At 44.3% G+C, this 17455-nt stretch overlaps 1 protein-coding gene across 2 annotated transcripts; it reads right to left on the reverse strand.

Moving 5' to 3' along the window:
• Positions 1 to 564: 564 nt before the first annotated feature.
• On the reverse strand, positions 565 to 15757 carry RAC1 (Rac family small GTPase 1). 2 transcript variants are annotated; one of them, XM_061994321.1, is made up of 7 exons: positions 15521 to 15757; positions 8531 to 8602; positions 7066 to 7183; positions 4814 to 4870; positions 3175 to 3237; positions 2318 to 2477; positions 565 to 2152 (listed from the first exon to the last, which is right to left on the reverse strand). In XM_061994321.1, exons 1-7 carry the CDS (start codon positions 15553 to 15555, stop codon positions 2022 to 2024), a joined length of 636 nt encoding a protein of 211 aa, XP_061850305.1. In that variant the 5' UTR covers positions 15556 to 15757; the 3' UTR covers positions 565 to 2021. The 2 variants fall into 2 exon arrangements, with proteins under 2 accessions (XP_061850305.1, XP_061850304.1); XM_061994320.1 differs by lacking the exon at positions 4814 to 4870 and having other exon boundaries at positions 15521 to 15751.
• Between the last annotated feature and the right edge of the window lie 1698 nt (positions 15758 to 17455).

A 17455-nucleotide genomic window follows, 5' to 3' on the forward strand; every position in this document is an offset into this window, starting at 1 on the left:
TGGTGCAGTGGTGAGAGACAAGCATTACTGTGGGAGGCTGGTGCCAGAGCAAGGTGAGTCTGTTCCAGGATGAAGGGCTGCTGCTGCTGTGGGCAGGTGCCTCAGTAGCGCTGCACTCAGGGTACTCACTGTCACCCACTACCCACTGCACCCTAGGCAGGGAGGGGGAAACAGGTTTCTGTGCTGCTGCCCTGGAGCCAGGGGAATTCATGGACACAGAAGCCCAAACTGTACTCACCCTTTTACAAACAGATTAAGTAACAATTTTGGAGGAACAGCGCTTCTGTGTGCACACAATTGAGTGAAACAGAGATTTTCGTTTTGCCTGGTTTCAGCAACTTTAAACCATGGCATAAGCAGGAGCAGGAGCCAACTAACAACCCTAATGCCACTGCAGGGAATGCGGCCAAGTACCGCACTTAATTCTGGTTCTTAATGTCAGGGCACCACAGCCAGAACGTGTGGCTGGTACCGATAGCCCTGAGCAGAGGAGGTGGCCCTGCTGCAACTCACAGTGGTACACGAGTGAGGAGATTTGCACAGAAACTCAAACGTTGCGACACATGTGATTCAAGGATTTATTAAGTCATACATGCAAAACATACTGCTAATTGCATTAGCAAAAGATCAATGTAAAAACTCCACAACTTTGCAACTTTTATGTTTTAAGTTTTGCTTTAGTGGGTGGCAGGGCAGGTCCCTGGGCTGTTCCTGCCAGCTCGGAATGTACAGAACATCAGCACTAATTTACAGACCTCACAGACCCGAGTTACCGTTACTCACTCTACGCCGCACACGTACAAGTAGTGACAAAGAACACTTGGCTGCGTTAGTAACGTTACCGTGGTGGGGAGAGCTGGCAGAGTGATACTTGAGAAGGTTCAGAGAAGAGGTTTAAAATATAAAAATTACTAAAATGTGTAAAGCTGCTTCACATGATTTTTACACCTAGTTAATAGACTAAAAGCTCCTCAGAAAGTGTATAACTTAACTGGGTCAGAAATAACAGGAAAATAAGGAGGATATGCTTGAACATTCTACTCTAGGAAGGGAAAAGAAAAGCAATTTTCTATCAGAAAGGTTTTAAAATACCAGTTATATTGCTCAGAAGAGATTCTACAAGAAGAGCATGTACTACACAACAGTTGGGGGAATGACTGGTTCAGAACTGTACCTAAACAAATGCCCTACACGAAATCCAGAGGGATCTACCTCCAAACACCAACCACTCTTCCGCCGCTGCACCTCTGGGACAACGCTGCAACCTGCACTAAGAGTCAATTTGGTTTCAGGCACCCTGGCAGTGTAGTGAGAGTCATCTGTACAGTGTCAAAATACTGTCTGGCACTATCTGCTCCAAGCCCTGTGCCCTGTACCCACCACAACACCGTGCTGTCAAAAGGACTAGATACGCCTCAGTAAGAACAGTTATTCATTTATTCCGTAAATCACAGCAGCAAGAACTAGATTGCAACCAAGCCCTCACCAACGAGAAAGCATTTTACACTGTGACTCGAGGGTGTCAGTCATTGTCAGAGATTTAGGTTGGACAGGACGCCGTGCGCCGCCGGAGAAAACATCGAGTCACAAAGCACGGGAGTGCCGTGTTTTGCTAATTACACGGTTCTGTTACTTACTGTGAAAAACTAGAAAGTGTTTTTTTTGCATTTCCTACCAGAAATTAGAGTCATCTTCAAGAATCTTTAAAAAACAGTTTAGTGCTTAGTGTCGTAGCACAACAATGCAACTTAGTTCTGCAGAGAGTTTGGCAACACTTAATTGAGCAAGAATAGGACTTTAAAAATAAGGCTTTACATAGGTTTGTCTTTTCGGGAGTTTGCTTTTAGAAGAACGCAAGGGAACTTTCATACTTAACCAAACGAAACCATGGAATCATTGATTGGTTCAAGGATTGATGGAAGAGAACTAATTTATAACAGAAAAAACTTGGCATTGAGTGTGAGTGCTCCATTGTTCTGAGCAAAGCACAGGGGCTGGGGGCAGGGGGTGGGGAGTGATGTTTACAGCAGCAGACATTTTCTCTTCCTCTTCTTTACAGGAGGGGGGCACAGCACTGCTCGGATAGCTTCATCAAACACTGTCTTGAGGCCTCGCTGCGTGAGTGCTGAGCATTCTAGGTATTTCACTGCCCCTGTGGAAAGCAACAAGGCAATTACAAAGCAGTTTCCACAACTGCGGCAGCACTGCTTCTAGCCAGCTCCCCAGCAAAAGCCAGGCACTTGTTTTCGTTAAGGTACACCACCTTCCACAAACTGAACTTAGAGCAAGTCAGCCATAACCCCCACTGCCATCATACCAATCTCTTTCGCCATGGCCAGGCCCTGTGGGTAGGTGATGGGAGTCAGCTTCTTCTCCTTCAGTTTCTCAATCGTGTCCTTGTCATCCCGGAGGTCGAGCTTGGTGCCCACCAGGATGATGGGGGTGTTGGGGCAGTGGTGCCGCACCTCGGGATACCACTGCAAAGAGAACCAGGTTTTGGGGGCAGGTTCCAAGGAGGCTCCCGGTCCTCTGTGGCGCTGCCAAGAGTCAGCCCAAGAGGAAGGGGCACAGTGCAAGACCCCAGTAGGGCAGCACTAGAAAAAAGCACGTTTGCAAAACATTCTTACTTGAAGCCAACTGGTATTTCCATGTACTTTAAAGATGCACCCTATTAAGAGCTGCATTTTCACCACACACCAGAAAGACCCTCATCTGTTTCCTCCAGCCATGGAGAGCCCTTCTCCTTTGTGACCTCCACAGCACCATACATTGTTGCAGGACATGAAGGACTGCAACAGTGGCAGGGCACATGCCGGAATGCTGACTGATGCAAGAACAGGTGGCATCAACCTCTTCTTTACAGGCATTTCATTTTCTACATTTATTTTGCATGGAAAGGAAAGTTCCTGTTTGCCATCCAAGCGCCTTGGTAGCCAAACACTCCTCAATAACTGTTACCCTACCCGTGCAACAAGGAACAATTCACACGTGGAACGTTTCACATGCCCTGAACTTCCATGCTAGAACTTACAAGCTAGACAAAAGCATTTCTGCCTTTTCAAACTACATTTAACGTGTTAAGAAAAAACCCAAATCACCTAATATTTTGCAGCCCCTGCAGTAAAGCAAACTGTATGGTGAATGCTTCAAAATAAACCAGCAGCTTGTGCTTACCTTAGCACGGACGTTTTCAAAGGAAGCAGGACTCACGAGGGAAAAGCAGATTAAGAAGACATCCTACAAAACAAAGGGGACAGAAGTGAGCCCAGCAGAGAAACCACGATGAGATCTCATGCAGGCCAGTGTGACCAGCACCTGCATCACACCCTCAGCTGTACCACACTTGTAAAAGGTCAGATCAAGGACACAACTGCACCTGAGGACTGAGGGAGCTTTCCCAGTGGGAAGTCCATTCCCAGGCAGCTCCAAGCAGACAGAAAGAGGGGAAAGCCAACAAAGAGATTTGTAGTCAAGTTTATAATCAGCTATTGCAGTAGCCAGCAGCTAAGATGCTTATGCCATTGCGCTGCAAGCTTTTCATCCCCAACTGTCATTTCTTCTCCCTCACTGACCTTCGGGGAAAAAAAAAACCAACCAACCTACTTCAGACCCTTGACAAACACAGGACGCAACAGAGTGATCAGCCTGGCTCCTCTGGGCTCTTTGCAGACCTCTAAGCCTCAAAGACATGTAAACTCATCAGACCTTGCAAAGTATTAACCATATTAAACCAAAATATGAATATGCTATTAATATACTAGTTTGAAATTGAAAGGCAAACAGTATGGAATTTAAAAATCATGCAACAATGTCTACTGTTAGTACTTCCACACCCTAATCAGAAGCACCTTGTAGAAGTGACACTTTACTGAATGTCAGTACAAAAAGATTTCAGAGTATCTCTATAATCAAATTAGAATTGAGAGTGGTATTAAACACCTCAAGTTTCTTCCTTCTCTTTCTAAAGAAAGAGAAAGCAGAGAGTAAAATGGGTGTTTGTAGGGATCCTGCACATGTCACCTTTCAATGGCAAGCAAAAGAAAGGCTGTAAAAGCGGGTAAGAACACTTCAGAGCATGTTCACACTAACTGCTGTACCATATACACTTCAAAGAACAACGAGCTTCACACATGACACGCTGCAGTTTGCAAACACTCAGAGTAACCCCACAATTCATCTTCTCTGCCTAAGCTGAGGGACAGGGTAATCTCACTGCATGACCCAGAACATCATCAGCATCTCTCAAACAAGCCCAACTGTTCCCAACCTACCTCTGTGTCCGTACTTACTCTGGGATCAAATGTGTTAAAGAATCAGGCATTTCAGAATGTTAGTTGATTGTGCTGCATTTCAAGGCATTTTGTTAGGTCAGCATCTGACATCTGCACTGCTAAGCACTTGCAACCCAGTTGTTCATGCATCACCCCAACAAGTTTCCGTAGCAGCGTCCCAGAAGAAGAAAGAAACAACATCAAATCATGTGATACTATGGCCACTACTTCCATGTTCCAACTCGGCAGGTTTGTGGTGACAGAAGCTCTGCATGTTACGCAGACTTTCTCCTTTACTAGCTCCAGAGATCAAAAAAATTCAGTGTAACCATGAGGAATTACTTGAAGATTTCAGGTGTCTGGCACACTATCAATCTCGGTAAGTAGGAGGAGAAGAGATTTGGCAACAGGGTTCTCAAATCTAGCAATTTGATAGTTCCAAGAACAGTAGTTGTTTAAAAAATAGGGGCCAATTTATCACTATGGGAAGCAAGACGAGGTGACAGGACTTGGAACTGAAGTTCATTTAAAGTTTTACATACGGCAATAGGTTGATCTGTCAGACTGGAAGATAGATTCTTACCATTGGTTCCTCCAACCTAGTAACAGTAGGAGATAAAGTTACTCCTAGAACAGTTTTAAGGGAAGACGTTCTCTCAGTCAGTGATTTGTGCTCACAAATATTCACAATGTGGCTGTTCTTAAGAGACATGCTGCCCTGCCACTCAGCACAAACAGCTGCCTGCTTCCAGACCAGACCACCAGACCTACCCGTAAACTGTAAACATCTGTCTGCACTCTCAGGAGAATTGTGAGAGCAAATCTCAAATGCAAAGCATCCTCCTCATCTCATTTTGGTCTCCTGAGGAAACAAAGTTAACCACCTTTTCTGTCCCTATTCCTTCCTTCCCCAGTACTGATAGATGTCACACGTTCAGAAGATACTAAATTCCTGCATATTTAAGGAAAAAGAACACTTTCACCAAGAAAAGCTGTCTAAGGGAAAAAGACACAAATTAATTCTTCCACTATGGCAAAGTCTTTACTGAGAGGCTCCAAGCTGTTGAGCTGTCTGATGGCTCACTGAGATCCCCACTGCAGCTCAGTGAGATCCAATACCCACCAACACCTTCAGGACACAGCTCAGGTGCACAGACAAGGAAATGGCCATGACACAAGGGGCGAGTTTGAAACAGCACTGTGAAGGAAGGGAGAAGCTGAATGCAGATCCTAAAAAAGAAGTCAGGCTTCATCAGCTCCACTGCTCTCTTCCTCTGTGCTTTGTGTTAGTTTAGTGGATTTTTTTGTCCCTTGAGTGACAATGACTGTTACATATTGTGCAAGTCTAAAAAATCTGAAGCCTACTTCCTAAGAAGTTCACGACTCACCACCCTGTTTCATTTCCTGCTGTAAAAAAAACCTAATCCAAATAACTGAAAGTACTTCAAACCTTTACTTAAGCTATTCGTGCTTGTATAGAAGAGATTTGTTCCCAGAAGTTTGCCTCACAACTCTGCTTTCTCAGCTACCGAGTAATCTTTCAACGTATCTTTTTCTACTAAGATAAGTTCTTAAAAATGTTTTTTTTAGAACTTAAGCTTTGCTTAACACTGAGTATCCTAAATACCTTGGTGTTGTGAGAAAACTAGCTTCCCATTCCCTCTCTTCCTAGGAAAGGGAGATAATTCTGGCATTTCTACTGGAGTTGCCTACAGCTGGCAAGTTCATACGGATCTTGGGTATCCTAAGTGATGGGAAAAAGCCTAATTGTAGGGGTTAGTGAGCAGTGAATTAAAGAAAACTGAGAATTAAGGCAGATTACTAAAAAAAGCATCAGAGCTCATTAAATAAGATCCATATTATTCAAGAGAGAGTTATGCTGTAACTGGAACAATTGTGCATTTTACATTACTAGCACCGGAGATACATTTGACAGTTAACAACTGCAGTAATCAATGCCACCCTCCCTCCCCCCCTCCACTAATTACTACCTTTCTTACAGCACAGCTCCACCAGATAAAAGGAACTGCTCTAAAGAGACCAGAAAACCAGCCTCTAGAGAGAGTAACTGTAGCTGAAGTCACACTGGAAAGAGCAGAGATTACTTCAGCACTTTCCTCACACGAGGAAAGAGGCAGCATGCAGACAGGACTTCACCAATTGCAAGCACAGAAGACAGAAGCACCTTTGTATTGGTGTTACAGCACAAACTTCTGCAAGTGATAAAATAACCATGGGCTTAAGTACATTTGAAAGCTCCGACAGCCTCTGTCAATACCAAGAGTATCTTCATTCAGTACTGCTGGTTAGAACATCTTCAGAGACTAAACAGTATCAAGTGCTTAGCAGTGACAGTGTCATGTTGCAGCCAAACATCACGCCTAAAAAAAACCCCAAACTCTGCTTTTGGCAGGCTTGCTAACCTTCAAATCAGTGGACTAGCTGATGGGACTACTCACCAAGGGGTTTTGGGGGTTGTTTCCGAGGTTTTTTGCTTTTATTTTAAATCAAGCTTTCTAGCTGATTCTGAGGCTGCAACTACACAAAAGCCAGCAGGTCTCAGTACACACAAGTCCACACGCATGCGACTCTAACACTTGTACAACTGTACACACAGACTACACTATTACAGCCGCAGCAGGTAAAATGAAGGAAGGTAGCTTGCAACAAGTCACTGTTGCTAAGAAATGCAACTCCAGATGTGACAACCTTGGCATTATGTTCAGAAAGAAAACAACCTTGCTGTTAGACAAAGCTGTACTGATTCTGTCTAGTTTCACACTGTAGTTCTTACTGTTTGCGGATAGGAGAGCGGACGTAGTCTGTCATAGTCCTCCTGACCAGCTGTATCCCACAATCCCAGGTTGACTGGTTTGCCATCAACCATTACATTTGCAGAGTAGTTGTCAAAACTAAAAAAAAACAACCAGAAAGAGTTAGCTGCAGCAGCTTGCAGTAAAATAGGACACCCAAGTACTTTTTCCTAGAGTCCTAACCAGGAACATAAGGAAAGGAAACACTTTTATTGCATCCCTCTGCTCTCCAGAAACTGTAAACTTTTTCTTTAAATACTGAGCCTGGTATTGGGTGATGAAAGGAAAAAAATACACACAACAGCCCTGCTCCAGTCTGAACAGTCACCTTTTCACTGCTCTTCCACAGGCAGTATTAATCTCAGTAAATACAAGAAAGCAGGTAATGCACTTAGCAAGCACTTTCCAGTCTTAGTGGGGCATTGAGCAAGATAATCTGTCTCATTTTGTAAGATTTGGAATGAAGACACATGAACAACAACCCAGAAATCCTTTATGACAACAGTAGGCAAGGAAAAAAGTTACTAGTCCTACTAATCAAGAACTCATCTAATGAAAAATAAAGCTAATAACCAGGGCCCAGTAGAGGCATAATTTTTATCTCATTGTTCCTGTAGCTCCAAAGGTTTCAATGACTTGTTAAGGCTAAAGTAAGTTCACTGTGAGCATAGGCATATCGTAATGCAACATCTGAATTTAAGACAAAAGAAAAAGGAAACAGGAGCAATTAAGACACCAAAGTACTGAAAGGGTAAAGTCATCTGTAAATCTCATTAGAATGTATTTTGGTATCTGAAGAATTCATAAATACTTTCAAAAAGCAAGACAGTCAGATAAATAGACACATCCAAAAAGGGCAATGCAGCAGCTACACACTTTTAAAACACCTCCCCTCAACAGGCCTTCAAAGAGAGAACTATGCTAATACCGATACTGACAAATCCTTACATGCAAGAAAATGGGAAGCACCAAAATAAATGAGCCCCCACAATCTTGCCTGAGGAGCTACAGAGCTGCAGCTGACTTAGAAAAGGACTGGCAGCAGCAAAACTTGGAAGGAACGAATGAAAAAAAAACAAAACAACTTTTTCTGAGTATATGATGGTTTTTGCAAGCTGTTCAGCTTTGGGACTGCTTATTATGCATGACATTAAAGACAGAAATAAAACATTATTTAAAAGAGAACAGCACCGATAAACATATTAGTCCCTAAGAAGGTAGGCTTAGTGAGCAGAGTGGAGCATGAACAAACAGGTACGACTGTGCCAAGCAGTAAAAGCCCAAAGCGCTTCTCCTTACACACACCCAGAGACTCGGTTAAACATTTAACATAAAAGTGAGGAGGTGCTTGCAGCCCATTCAAACAACGCCATTAAGAAATCTGGAATGGCAGTAAGCACAGAGAAGCTGACATAAATGAGTTCTTAGGACTTTGTGAGTACTTACACAGTGGGTATATATTCTCCAGGAAATGCATTGGTTGTGTAACTGATGAGTAGGCATGTTTTACCTACAGCACTGTAAAAAGAGAAAGATCACATGTAAAACACATTCATCTTGAATAATAAGAAATAATATTCCTTTTAGGGAAGATGACTGATTACATCCAGTCACCTAAGGGACAATTGGGTGCCAGCACACACTGTTTTGCAGGAAAACAGCTAGTAGACTGCAGCCTTCAGATTGCTGGCGATGAAAACACATCTAGTACAAATGTCCATTTTGCCAAGTGGTAAATTAGAAAATTCTGTTAATCTTTAGACAAAAAAGAACCATTAACATAACACATCTGTTAGTCACCTGACTAATACTCATTGGGATTGTCTTACCCCAGCTCCTGGAAATTAAAAGAAAATCTGGTTAGTCTTTCCAGATACCATTTCCACAATTCCCAGACCGTTACTTTTCCCCCAAAACGGTACATTTTCACTTGGTAAAGTTTGGAAAAGCTTCAAAAGTAAAATGCTTTTGAAGAAGAAAAACCCACAAATTCTAATCCTCACAATATTCATTGCTATTGCAAAATGACTCCCCACGTGCATTCCTCAACTATTCAAACATTTCATAAACTCATTCACAGATAAATTACATTCCAATACTGAGAAGACTTGGAACACCAACCCGTTCCCCCATAGATCTAATTCTGAACAGCCTCAAGTGGGGGCAGGACAGAGTTCTCTTCTAGGTTTCTTTGGAAACTGTCAGCCAGCTCCTTCCCTCTCCACCCTCCTCCCCACATCTTATCTAGAGTCAAACATTAGATTACCACCACCATGAAATTTTGTTGGCTTGGAAAAGGCTTGGAAAGCTTGGAATTGGACTATATTGGGGGTTTTTTAAACTGGAAAAGAGTGTTTCTGACACTGCAAACTGGTTCCCATTCTCCCAGTGTGAGATATCCAGAGGTGAGTGTGTAACTAGATCCTCAAAAGCTGTAATGCCCAGCCAGTCTTAGTCTTCCCCATCACTCTTCTCAAACTCTGGTGCAAGGAAACTGCATTGCCTGGCATATGTTTTATCCCTGCAATTATTTGCTCAAATCAAGTCGGCACTAACTGTGAAACCTTACTGTACTTACATATATAACGTTGCCATTAGCACCAGATTTGACTCATGAGCCTCCTGAACTAAGTCTTTCACATGCTGAAGGAACTCAAAGTTTTAGTCTAGAACTACAGTTAATATTACCTTTATCTTTAAAAAACCCAACCACAAAACCCACAAACAAAAACCAAACCAAGCCCAACTCACGAACCAAATGCTATTGCTACAAATATCCTATTATGCTTCAGCTTCTGCGGGGGGGGGGGGGGGGGGGGGGGGGGGGAAACTCCTAGAAACAAGCTTTAGTCAAGGGCTACCAGCATTCTATCTGCAAATATTCTGAGGCATTCGCATCCAAATACGACCATGTATCTTCCATTTAGATCCCTGCATTTCTTCTCTTGGTTTGGAAGCATGTGGACAGCCCATTCACTTACCAAAGACTGTCTTCAAAATCCTATTAAAAAACTATTAACACTCAATATTAACCAAAGGGCCTTACCTAGTGACTCACAATTCAAGGCAGGTTAAGTAAATCTGAGCTTTGTCACAAGTATAAGTTACTGTGTATGTTGTAGCTCAATCTGTAACAAGTCTCTCCATTAAACTTTAAGCAGTTCCATACTGCATTAGCCCAAGAAGTTATTCGATAGCAGCATCTGACATTACTTTAAATGCCTCAGCTATCAAAGAGTTGCTCCAACGTGCAAAATTACCAAGTATTTTGTCCTATAGACCCATTTTTAAATTGTAACGGTATGTTTCTGAGCTGACACCTGGCATAACATCCCATCTGCAGCAAGCCTCTCTGATCATACCATGCAGCTTTCCACACTATTTACAGCTGCTTCTAAGGAAATGAAACCTCAGCTCCTTGCAGCCTGAGGTTTTTTTTTTTCATTCAACATGTACTCTCTTTCACCAAGATGTAACAATAGCAAAAAAAAAAAAAAAAACAAACCAGAAGGTATTTAATTCTGTTCTAAGTACAACTTCTGAACATTTTTCTGTAGTAACAGGCTTGAGATATACTTGTACTCAAAAGCAGGAGACAGATCTACCCTTCGAAAACTTCTGTGGGAAAGAATCAAGGAGTCATATGACAACGTAGACAGCTAATTTAACAGCTATCAGGAGATCCCATCCTGTCTCTTGCACTAGTACTGGTTGCCTCTAACAAGCCAGAACAAGGATTTAAGTAAAGCTCTTCACCTCCCTCATTAGGGCAACTGGCTATTTTCGCTCCCTGAGCTATCAGTTAGATCAGTTTGAATATACTGCTGAATTGCACTCACAAGCAATGAAGCAGACTATTCTGTTCCACATTACAAAGTACGAGTGTGAAAACATTCACAATACCAAGAGAAGCAAAAAGCTGGCTTCTTTGGGAAACGAGGTGCAGAGACTACATGTTCTCACATTTCTAGAACCTGTTTGGTCAGACACTTCACTTTACAACGAGTTCATTACAGGTAATTTAAGCTTCTAAAAATTAATGTTGAACTCAACATTTTCAGCAGTGGGTCAGTAACTCTTCTCTGCACCCAGCCTCCTTTGCTCACAGTGCACTGAAACTGGTGAGTCTGCTCTGGCTAATCACAACAGTGCAGGAAGGAGGTGGGGAGAGATTTCATTCCAAGCTGAGAAGTGTCAGTAGTGTGTTCCTGCAGCACCAATCAGCCAGAGTCATTTTAACAAGAAAAAACACGTTCAACAACCCTGTTTCAGACTTGCTCCATCTAGGTTTCCTGCTTTCCTTGCCTTTTGGCTCACTGCCCTAAGAATCAGATCACTATGGTGGCCAGTCTTAAAAATAAACATCAATGCCTACCTTTAGAAATGAAGTACATCATCTAAGTGCTTTATCAACTTTTTTAGACTTCTAACTTCTGTATTAAAGCAACTCCCCTACAGCAAATTCTGCTTGGCAAAATATAAATCCTTGTACATAAAAGCTGAGACTAAGAAACTAAAATAACACCCAACCATTAGTCATAACAAGATTTCTAGCAACTACTTAATCATAGCTCTGTCCACCCACTATTACATAAATGAAACTAGTAACATTTGACTGTAATTTGAAAATATGGCCTACAGAAGTCCAGTGTTTTACCCACTTAACAATAAGTGAAAGACTTATAAAAGACAGCATAGAGTCCCTCACTGCTTCTGGGTACCATCCAGGGATCAGTGTATTTACATAACCACGCATGTATTAATTGCTGAAAACAAAACATCATCTCTTTTCTGGCCTTATTTACAATAACAAGTGTTATTAAGTTTCCCCACTGTGCTGCCACTGCTGGGAGCCATGTTATGTGACATGCACTGAAAATGCTGTTGAAGGACCTACACCAGCATTTCTTCCACTCTAAAAGCACCAGAGCTGCACAGATGCTCAAAAGCCTCCTGCTTTCCTCCAACTAAAAACTAATTGTGAGAAAGCAGCCACAGTAATAAAGGCCAGCTGAAGTATTTGTTGGTTTAAATCTAGAAACACTGACATCCACAAACAGGTGTCAGCTTTCATAAAAAGCTTTCATTATGTCATGTCTGTCTGTCTCTGATCCACACAAACTACCTCCCTAGCAGATACGATGCACAACAGCCCAGGGCTTCACTCAAACATTAAACAGCAGCCAAGACTTCTCTAGTACTACCCTCAGAACAAAAGTTCAGTGCTTTCGCTATGGCAGGTTTAGTTACATCCGGCTCTGCCAGATAAGCTGTTTTACTGACTATGACACACCCTCTCCCAAACATGCTGCCCAGTACCTACAACACTACCACATTTTTCTAAACTGCAGAAGTTAGGTAACAACTTAAATTTCAAGGCACTGCCCTATAACATGAACACCACACCATACTGCACTCAACAGGAAGGCAGTTACTCTACACCCCCCTGCAAGCTATCAAATACAGCATGGCTTTAGCAGGTAACACCTCAAATTAAGCAGAGTTCCAAACAGGGACTCAGTTCACTTATTCTTACAGTATTTCTCCAATTAAAAACACATCTACAAAAAGATCATGAAGTGTGACCATTTCTGTGGCACCTAGTAATCATTTCTCCAAAACACAGAACTTCCTCCAACGCTACACAACATCGCTGGAGATTTCATACCATTTAACAGCTGCCTTTTCAGAGTGAAAATAAAAGCTGCTAAAAATATCTTACACCAATGCTTTTTCTCAAGTGTCAATCAATAGTAATTCCAGCAGTTACTCAAGTGGAGTGCTTTTCATCCCTCCTGCACATTCCTATTGCTCTGTATCACCAAGAAGTCAAAGCAACAGTTGCCATTTTTTCTCCCCCCAAACAATCCTCCCAGTGGAGGAAAAACAGCAACCAAGTGAAAAATATGATAGCACAACTAGCATGCAGGCCTCGTTTTTCTAGTCAAATTAGTTGTGTAAACAGACACTAGTCAAAGCTCCATGAAGAAACTTGAGTTACATACGAGAAGCAGCCTACTCACAAACTTAAAAAATCACCACACAGGTACTTGTACAGCTCTGTTTATTTTGTTCCTTAGCAGATCTTCGCTGAGAGCACATAAAACAATACCTAAGGTTCATATTACATAAGCAAATCTTTAACTTGCATTGTTTTACAGAAACACTAAAGCTTTAGCCTTATCTAAGCCAAGCATGAAACTTTTCCTAGTAGCTGTAATGCTTGAACTTTTGAAGCAGCAGCAGATAAACAGAGTTAAATGGGTTTTTTTTAAAACAACACTGAGTGGAGAATGATACAAAGCTATCAAAAATGAGCAACGGTATCTGAATGGGATACAGGGAGGTTGTGGAGTCTCCTTCCTTGGAGGCCTTCAAGACCCACCTGGACATGTTCCTACGCGAACTGATCTAGGTGACCCTGCTTCTGCAGGGAGGTTGGACTAGATGATCTCTAAAGGTCCCTTCCAACCCCTACCATTCTATGAATGGATCCTTAAGAGAGATTTGTTTCCAACTAAGGAGGATAGAAAAGAAATTAAACTACTGTAATTTGTTAACATCATGTACAAAAGTCTGGTAGAATTACACTACCTTGATTTCCGAGACAAAGAGTGGTAATCATGTTAGGAAATGGGACAGTTTATAAAGCCAATGACAAAAAGAACTAGTTTTCTGAATGAATTACTCAGCTTTAGATAGTTTGTCTGTGTTGAGATCTCAAAGCTAGTGGAGGCAGTAGACAAAGTTTGTTTTGCCACCCAAACATGACACATTGCACTTACTTAGAGCAGTGTCCCTGTTCAGTTGAATTTTTTAAAATGGTACAATAGCAAAAGCAAACTAGATTGTTTTAATATCAACAGGACCAAAAGAACAGATCACATTCACCTCACCTAGCATCACAGCATTACATTACTATGAAAAGCCTTCATCTGTCAAGATACCACTTCAATGTTCACCTTGCTCAAAACCTTACACAGCAAGTCAAACCTAATTTGTCACACGAATTTATCTTTCAACTGTACTTGCTGCCTTTTTAGAGATTCTACATCTTAACAAAAAGAAAAATCTCCCACAAATAACTTGAAAGATTAAGTCACCACATGAAATTACAGACAGTGGCAAGACCATTTAGCTACACTTCACTCCTCTGTCATTTACAGAAGTTTGCTGTGATACCAATTATGCTCAGCCTACACTGGGATTTTTGTTTCTCCTAAGGGAAAAAAAACCCTCTCAAACTGCATAAGACAAGTCTTGTTTTCCAGCTGGCCTGTGATGGTCCCCATAGCTCTGGTGAAAAGATGCCTCTGAGTTCATGGGAATAGCATCATGGAGAATATTCAAAAGTAGCAAACACACACTCTTTCCCCACCACAGTTCCAGCAGCCTCACACTGAAATCCAACAGCTAAACTTCAGAGCTAACTCGATTCTTAAAAGCACCCTCAAGTTCACTTAGAAGCAATAACATATTAGAGTGCTGTAGGCTAAACACTTCTTTCCAGGCAAATATGTTGTTCGTTATTTGTATTTCAAGTGCTTTATCAATCTTCTTTAGACAGGAACCTTACAAGACTAGATGGATGCATGCAGAAAACAGTCTCTGCTCATAAGCATTTATCGATCCGCTTAGAACACAGCACATTTCACATAGTTTTACTGCAAGAACCGCATGTCAAAAATCAAGCTATAAACACTAATAATAAATAAGCTTGTTACTTTGACAAATGCTATTTAAAATTAATGTTACATTTCTCATATAATTAAAATCACGGTCAGGTGTTTTTTAATACACTGACTACTCCGGTGTGCCTAGTGATGTAAAGAAACTGCAGAAACAAGTGGCAGCTCCAGGATGAGCCGGGAGAAGCAGCCCCTCCCGTGCCAGGGCAAACTCGACGCGCACACCCTCCGTAACCCGGCAGGCGAAGCCACTTCTCTCAGCACGAATACGAATTATTCAGCCACCACTACGGCACCTACTCCCGGAGCGCGTTCCGCGACAGCAATCCGCGGCTCGGGGCGGAAGCCAGAGCCGGAGACACCCACCGCCTGCTACCACCCCTGCAAAAATCTCGCTCTCCCGCTCCCGCGGCGGCCACCATTTGCTCGCAGCAGTCATCGCCTTGCCCCACGCTTCCCTCCCCTCCCCCGCCACCAGCAGGAAGCCGCAGCCGCCAACTACCCACCCACCCACCCACCGCCTCGGCGCAGACACCCCCGGCCCCGGCGGGCCCGCGCACCCCTCGCGGGCGGCAGGGCCGCGCCCGGGCCCCGCGGCTCCCCGGACGCCCACAACTTGCGGCGGGGCGCGGGCAGCCCGTGCCGCTCCCCGCCTCACGGGCGGGCACCCACCCCCACCCCCTCCGCCCCAGGGCCGGCAGAGCTGCTCACGGCGAGGCCCCGACCGAGGGGGTCCCCTCGGACTTACCCGTCGCCCACCACCACACACTTGATGGCCTGCATCGGGCCTGCGCCGCCGCGGCGGGTCTCGCTGCTGAGCGGGGCGGGGAGGGCCGCGCAAGAAGGGAGCCGGCGGCGGTGTCCGCACCGGGTCGCGGCCGCCTCCGCCCTGTGCCTGGAAGCGGGGACGAGGCAGCGGCCACCACCCAAGGCGGGGAGAGGGAGGACTGCGGGGAAACAGGAAGCGGCCGCTCCACTCACATCCGGCCGGGCTGCGCTCGGCTCCCGCGGCTCCGCCTTCGGGCCCGCTCGCCGACACCCCGCCCTCAAGGGGAGCCGCTTCGGCGTCGCCGCTTCGGGCCGCTTCGGCCAGGCGGCGCGCGGCGCTGCGCAGGCTTCGGGCCGCTTCGGCAGCGCTCGGCTTTCTGCGGCGCCGCGGGTGCGCTCGGCACCGCTCACCTCCGAGCGGGAGCGGCCGCCATGCTTGTAGTACTGACCCGCTCGGGAAACGGGGGGGCTTCCCTCTCCGCCTCAGGGCCCCGAGGTCCCCAGGGTGAACCCATTTAGTATCTTTAATCAGTCAGAGCCTTGCTGAAATATGATGTCATGTGCTGGCACTTGCTGAGACAAGCAGCCTCATGCTGGCAGCCAGTGTCTCGTCATGGACACAAGTCACAGAATTGTGGAATCATTTAGGTTGGAAAAGAGCTTTCAGAATATGGCGCCCACCTGTGCCACGTCCACCACTGAACCACGTTCCTAAGCACCGCACATAGGAGTCGTGGCATCATCCCACACCAGCGCTGTCCACTGCCTCGCTGGTGACATGGCGACCTGGCAGCCACACTATCATGTCATGGCAAACGCTTCCCAAACAAAATGCTGTCTTCTGACACTACTTCGGATCTTGTCTTTCAGTCCTGACACAGTCTAACAAAACGCTGGCATTCATTGGGACATCATGCACCAGTCCTTCACATCTCATGACGTGTTCATGTGACATTATGTTTGCCCCAGAGATGCACTGAGCAGATGCACCTCAGGTTACCAGAGACAACCCACAATGTTCCCGATGTGCTGCCCTGCGTTTGTACGCACTTTCCCCAAGCAGCCACCTGCCATGGGACAGTCCCTCTCAGTGTGCCAGCACAGCGTGGAGCCAAAACATTTGCCTTCGTCAATAGATCCTCAGTGCAGCCTCCCTCCTCCTGATGTGCTAGGACATTAATTAACTCTGCTGCCAAGTTTTAGACTTAGGGTAGTGCACAGTCAGTCCTCACAAGCTGAGACAGCCCAGGGACTGTCGGGCTACATAAAGCCTTAGCCTTGGGTTTGTTTTTCCCTCAAGCAAACTAGTTATTTTCAGGAAGTGTAGAAGTAACAGTCAATTAAAGCAGGTCCAATGACCCCAAAAGTCTTTAATGTATAGAGTTAGTTCTTGCCATAATTGTACTTTGCAGAGAAGCTTCTGGTGGGACTGGTGCACACGACGACTATCCCTTTTGTTAGCACTGCCATCCATTCCTCAACTAAAGAATGCAGAAAGGGCTCATGCCCATGCTGCTTCTGCAAAGTGATTGATAAACTGCACCATCATGGGTGGTTTTCTACTGATTTGATTTCTTATTAATTTCATAACAGTTCTACCTTATTTGATACCACACAATGCAACCTCATCAGTAGTCAGCGTATTCCATATTTACTGTTCCACTTTTCTTTCCCTGAGCAAAGATAGGTCCCAGGTATTTCACATCACTGAGGAAAACATCGTACTGTCACTGTGGACTGAAAGACTATTTTTACAACACTTGTATGTCCATGTTCTCATATACAGATGGAAGCTAGAATGACTTGTCATTTAGGCTGAGTATCCTTAAAGCCAAGACTCTACTGCTGCCAATGACCTGGCAACTGTTCTCTACCCAGCAGCCGGGAGCTGCGGAAGAGAGGTGTGGGCAGCATA

This window comes from Colius striatus, chromosome 3 (assembly GCF_028858725.1).
Source record: "Colius striatus isolate bColStr4 chromosome 3, bColStr4.1.hap1, whole genome shotgun sequence".
In the NCBI taxonomy this organism is placed as follows: domain Eukaryota; kingdom Metazoa; phylum Chordata; class Aves; order Coliiformes; family Coliidae; genus Colius; species Colius striatus.

What these genes read in the sequence shown, in the direction of transcription:
- RAC1 (XM_061994321.1), bottom strand. Translation starts at nt 15,555, where the DNA reads ATGCAGGCCATCAAGTGTGTGGTGGTGGGCGACGG. An exon ending in TGTGTGGTGGTGGGCGACGG is followed by an intron (nt 8,603 to 15,520) that starts GTAAGTCCGAGG and finishes CTCTTTTTACAG; the next exon opens with TGCTGTAGGTAAAACATGCC. An exon ending in GGCCATGGCGAAAGAGATTG is followed by an intron (nt 2,153 to 2,317) that starts GTATGATGGCAG and finishes TGCTTTCCACAG; the next exon opens with GGGCAGTGAAATACCTAGAA.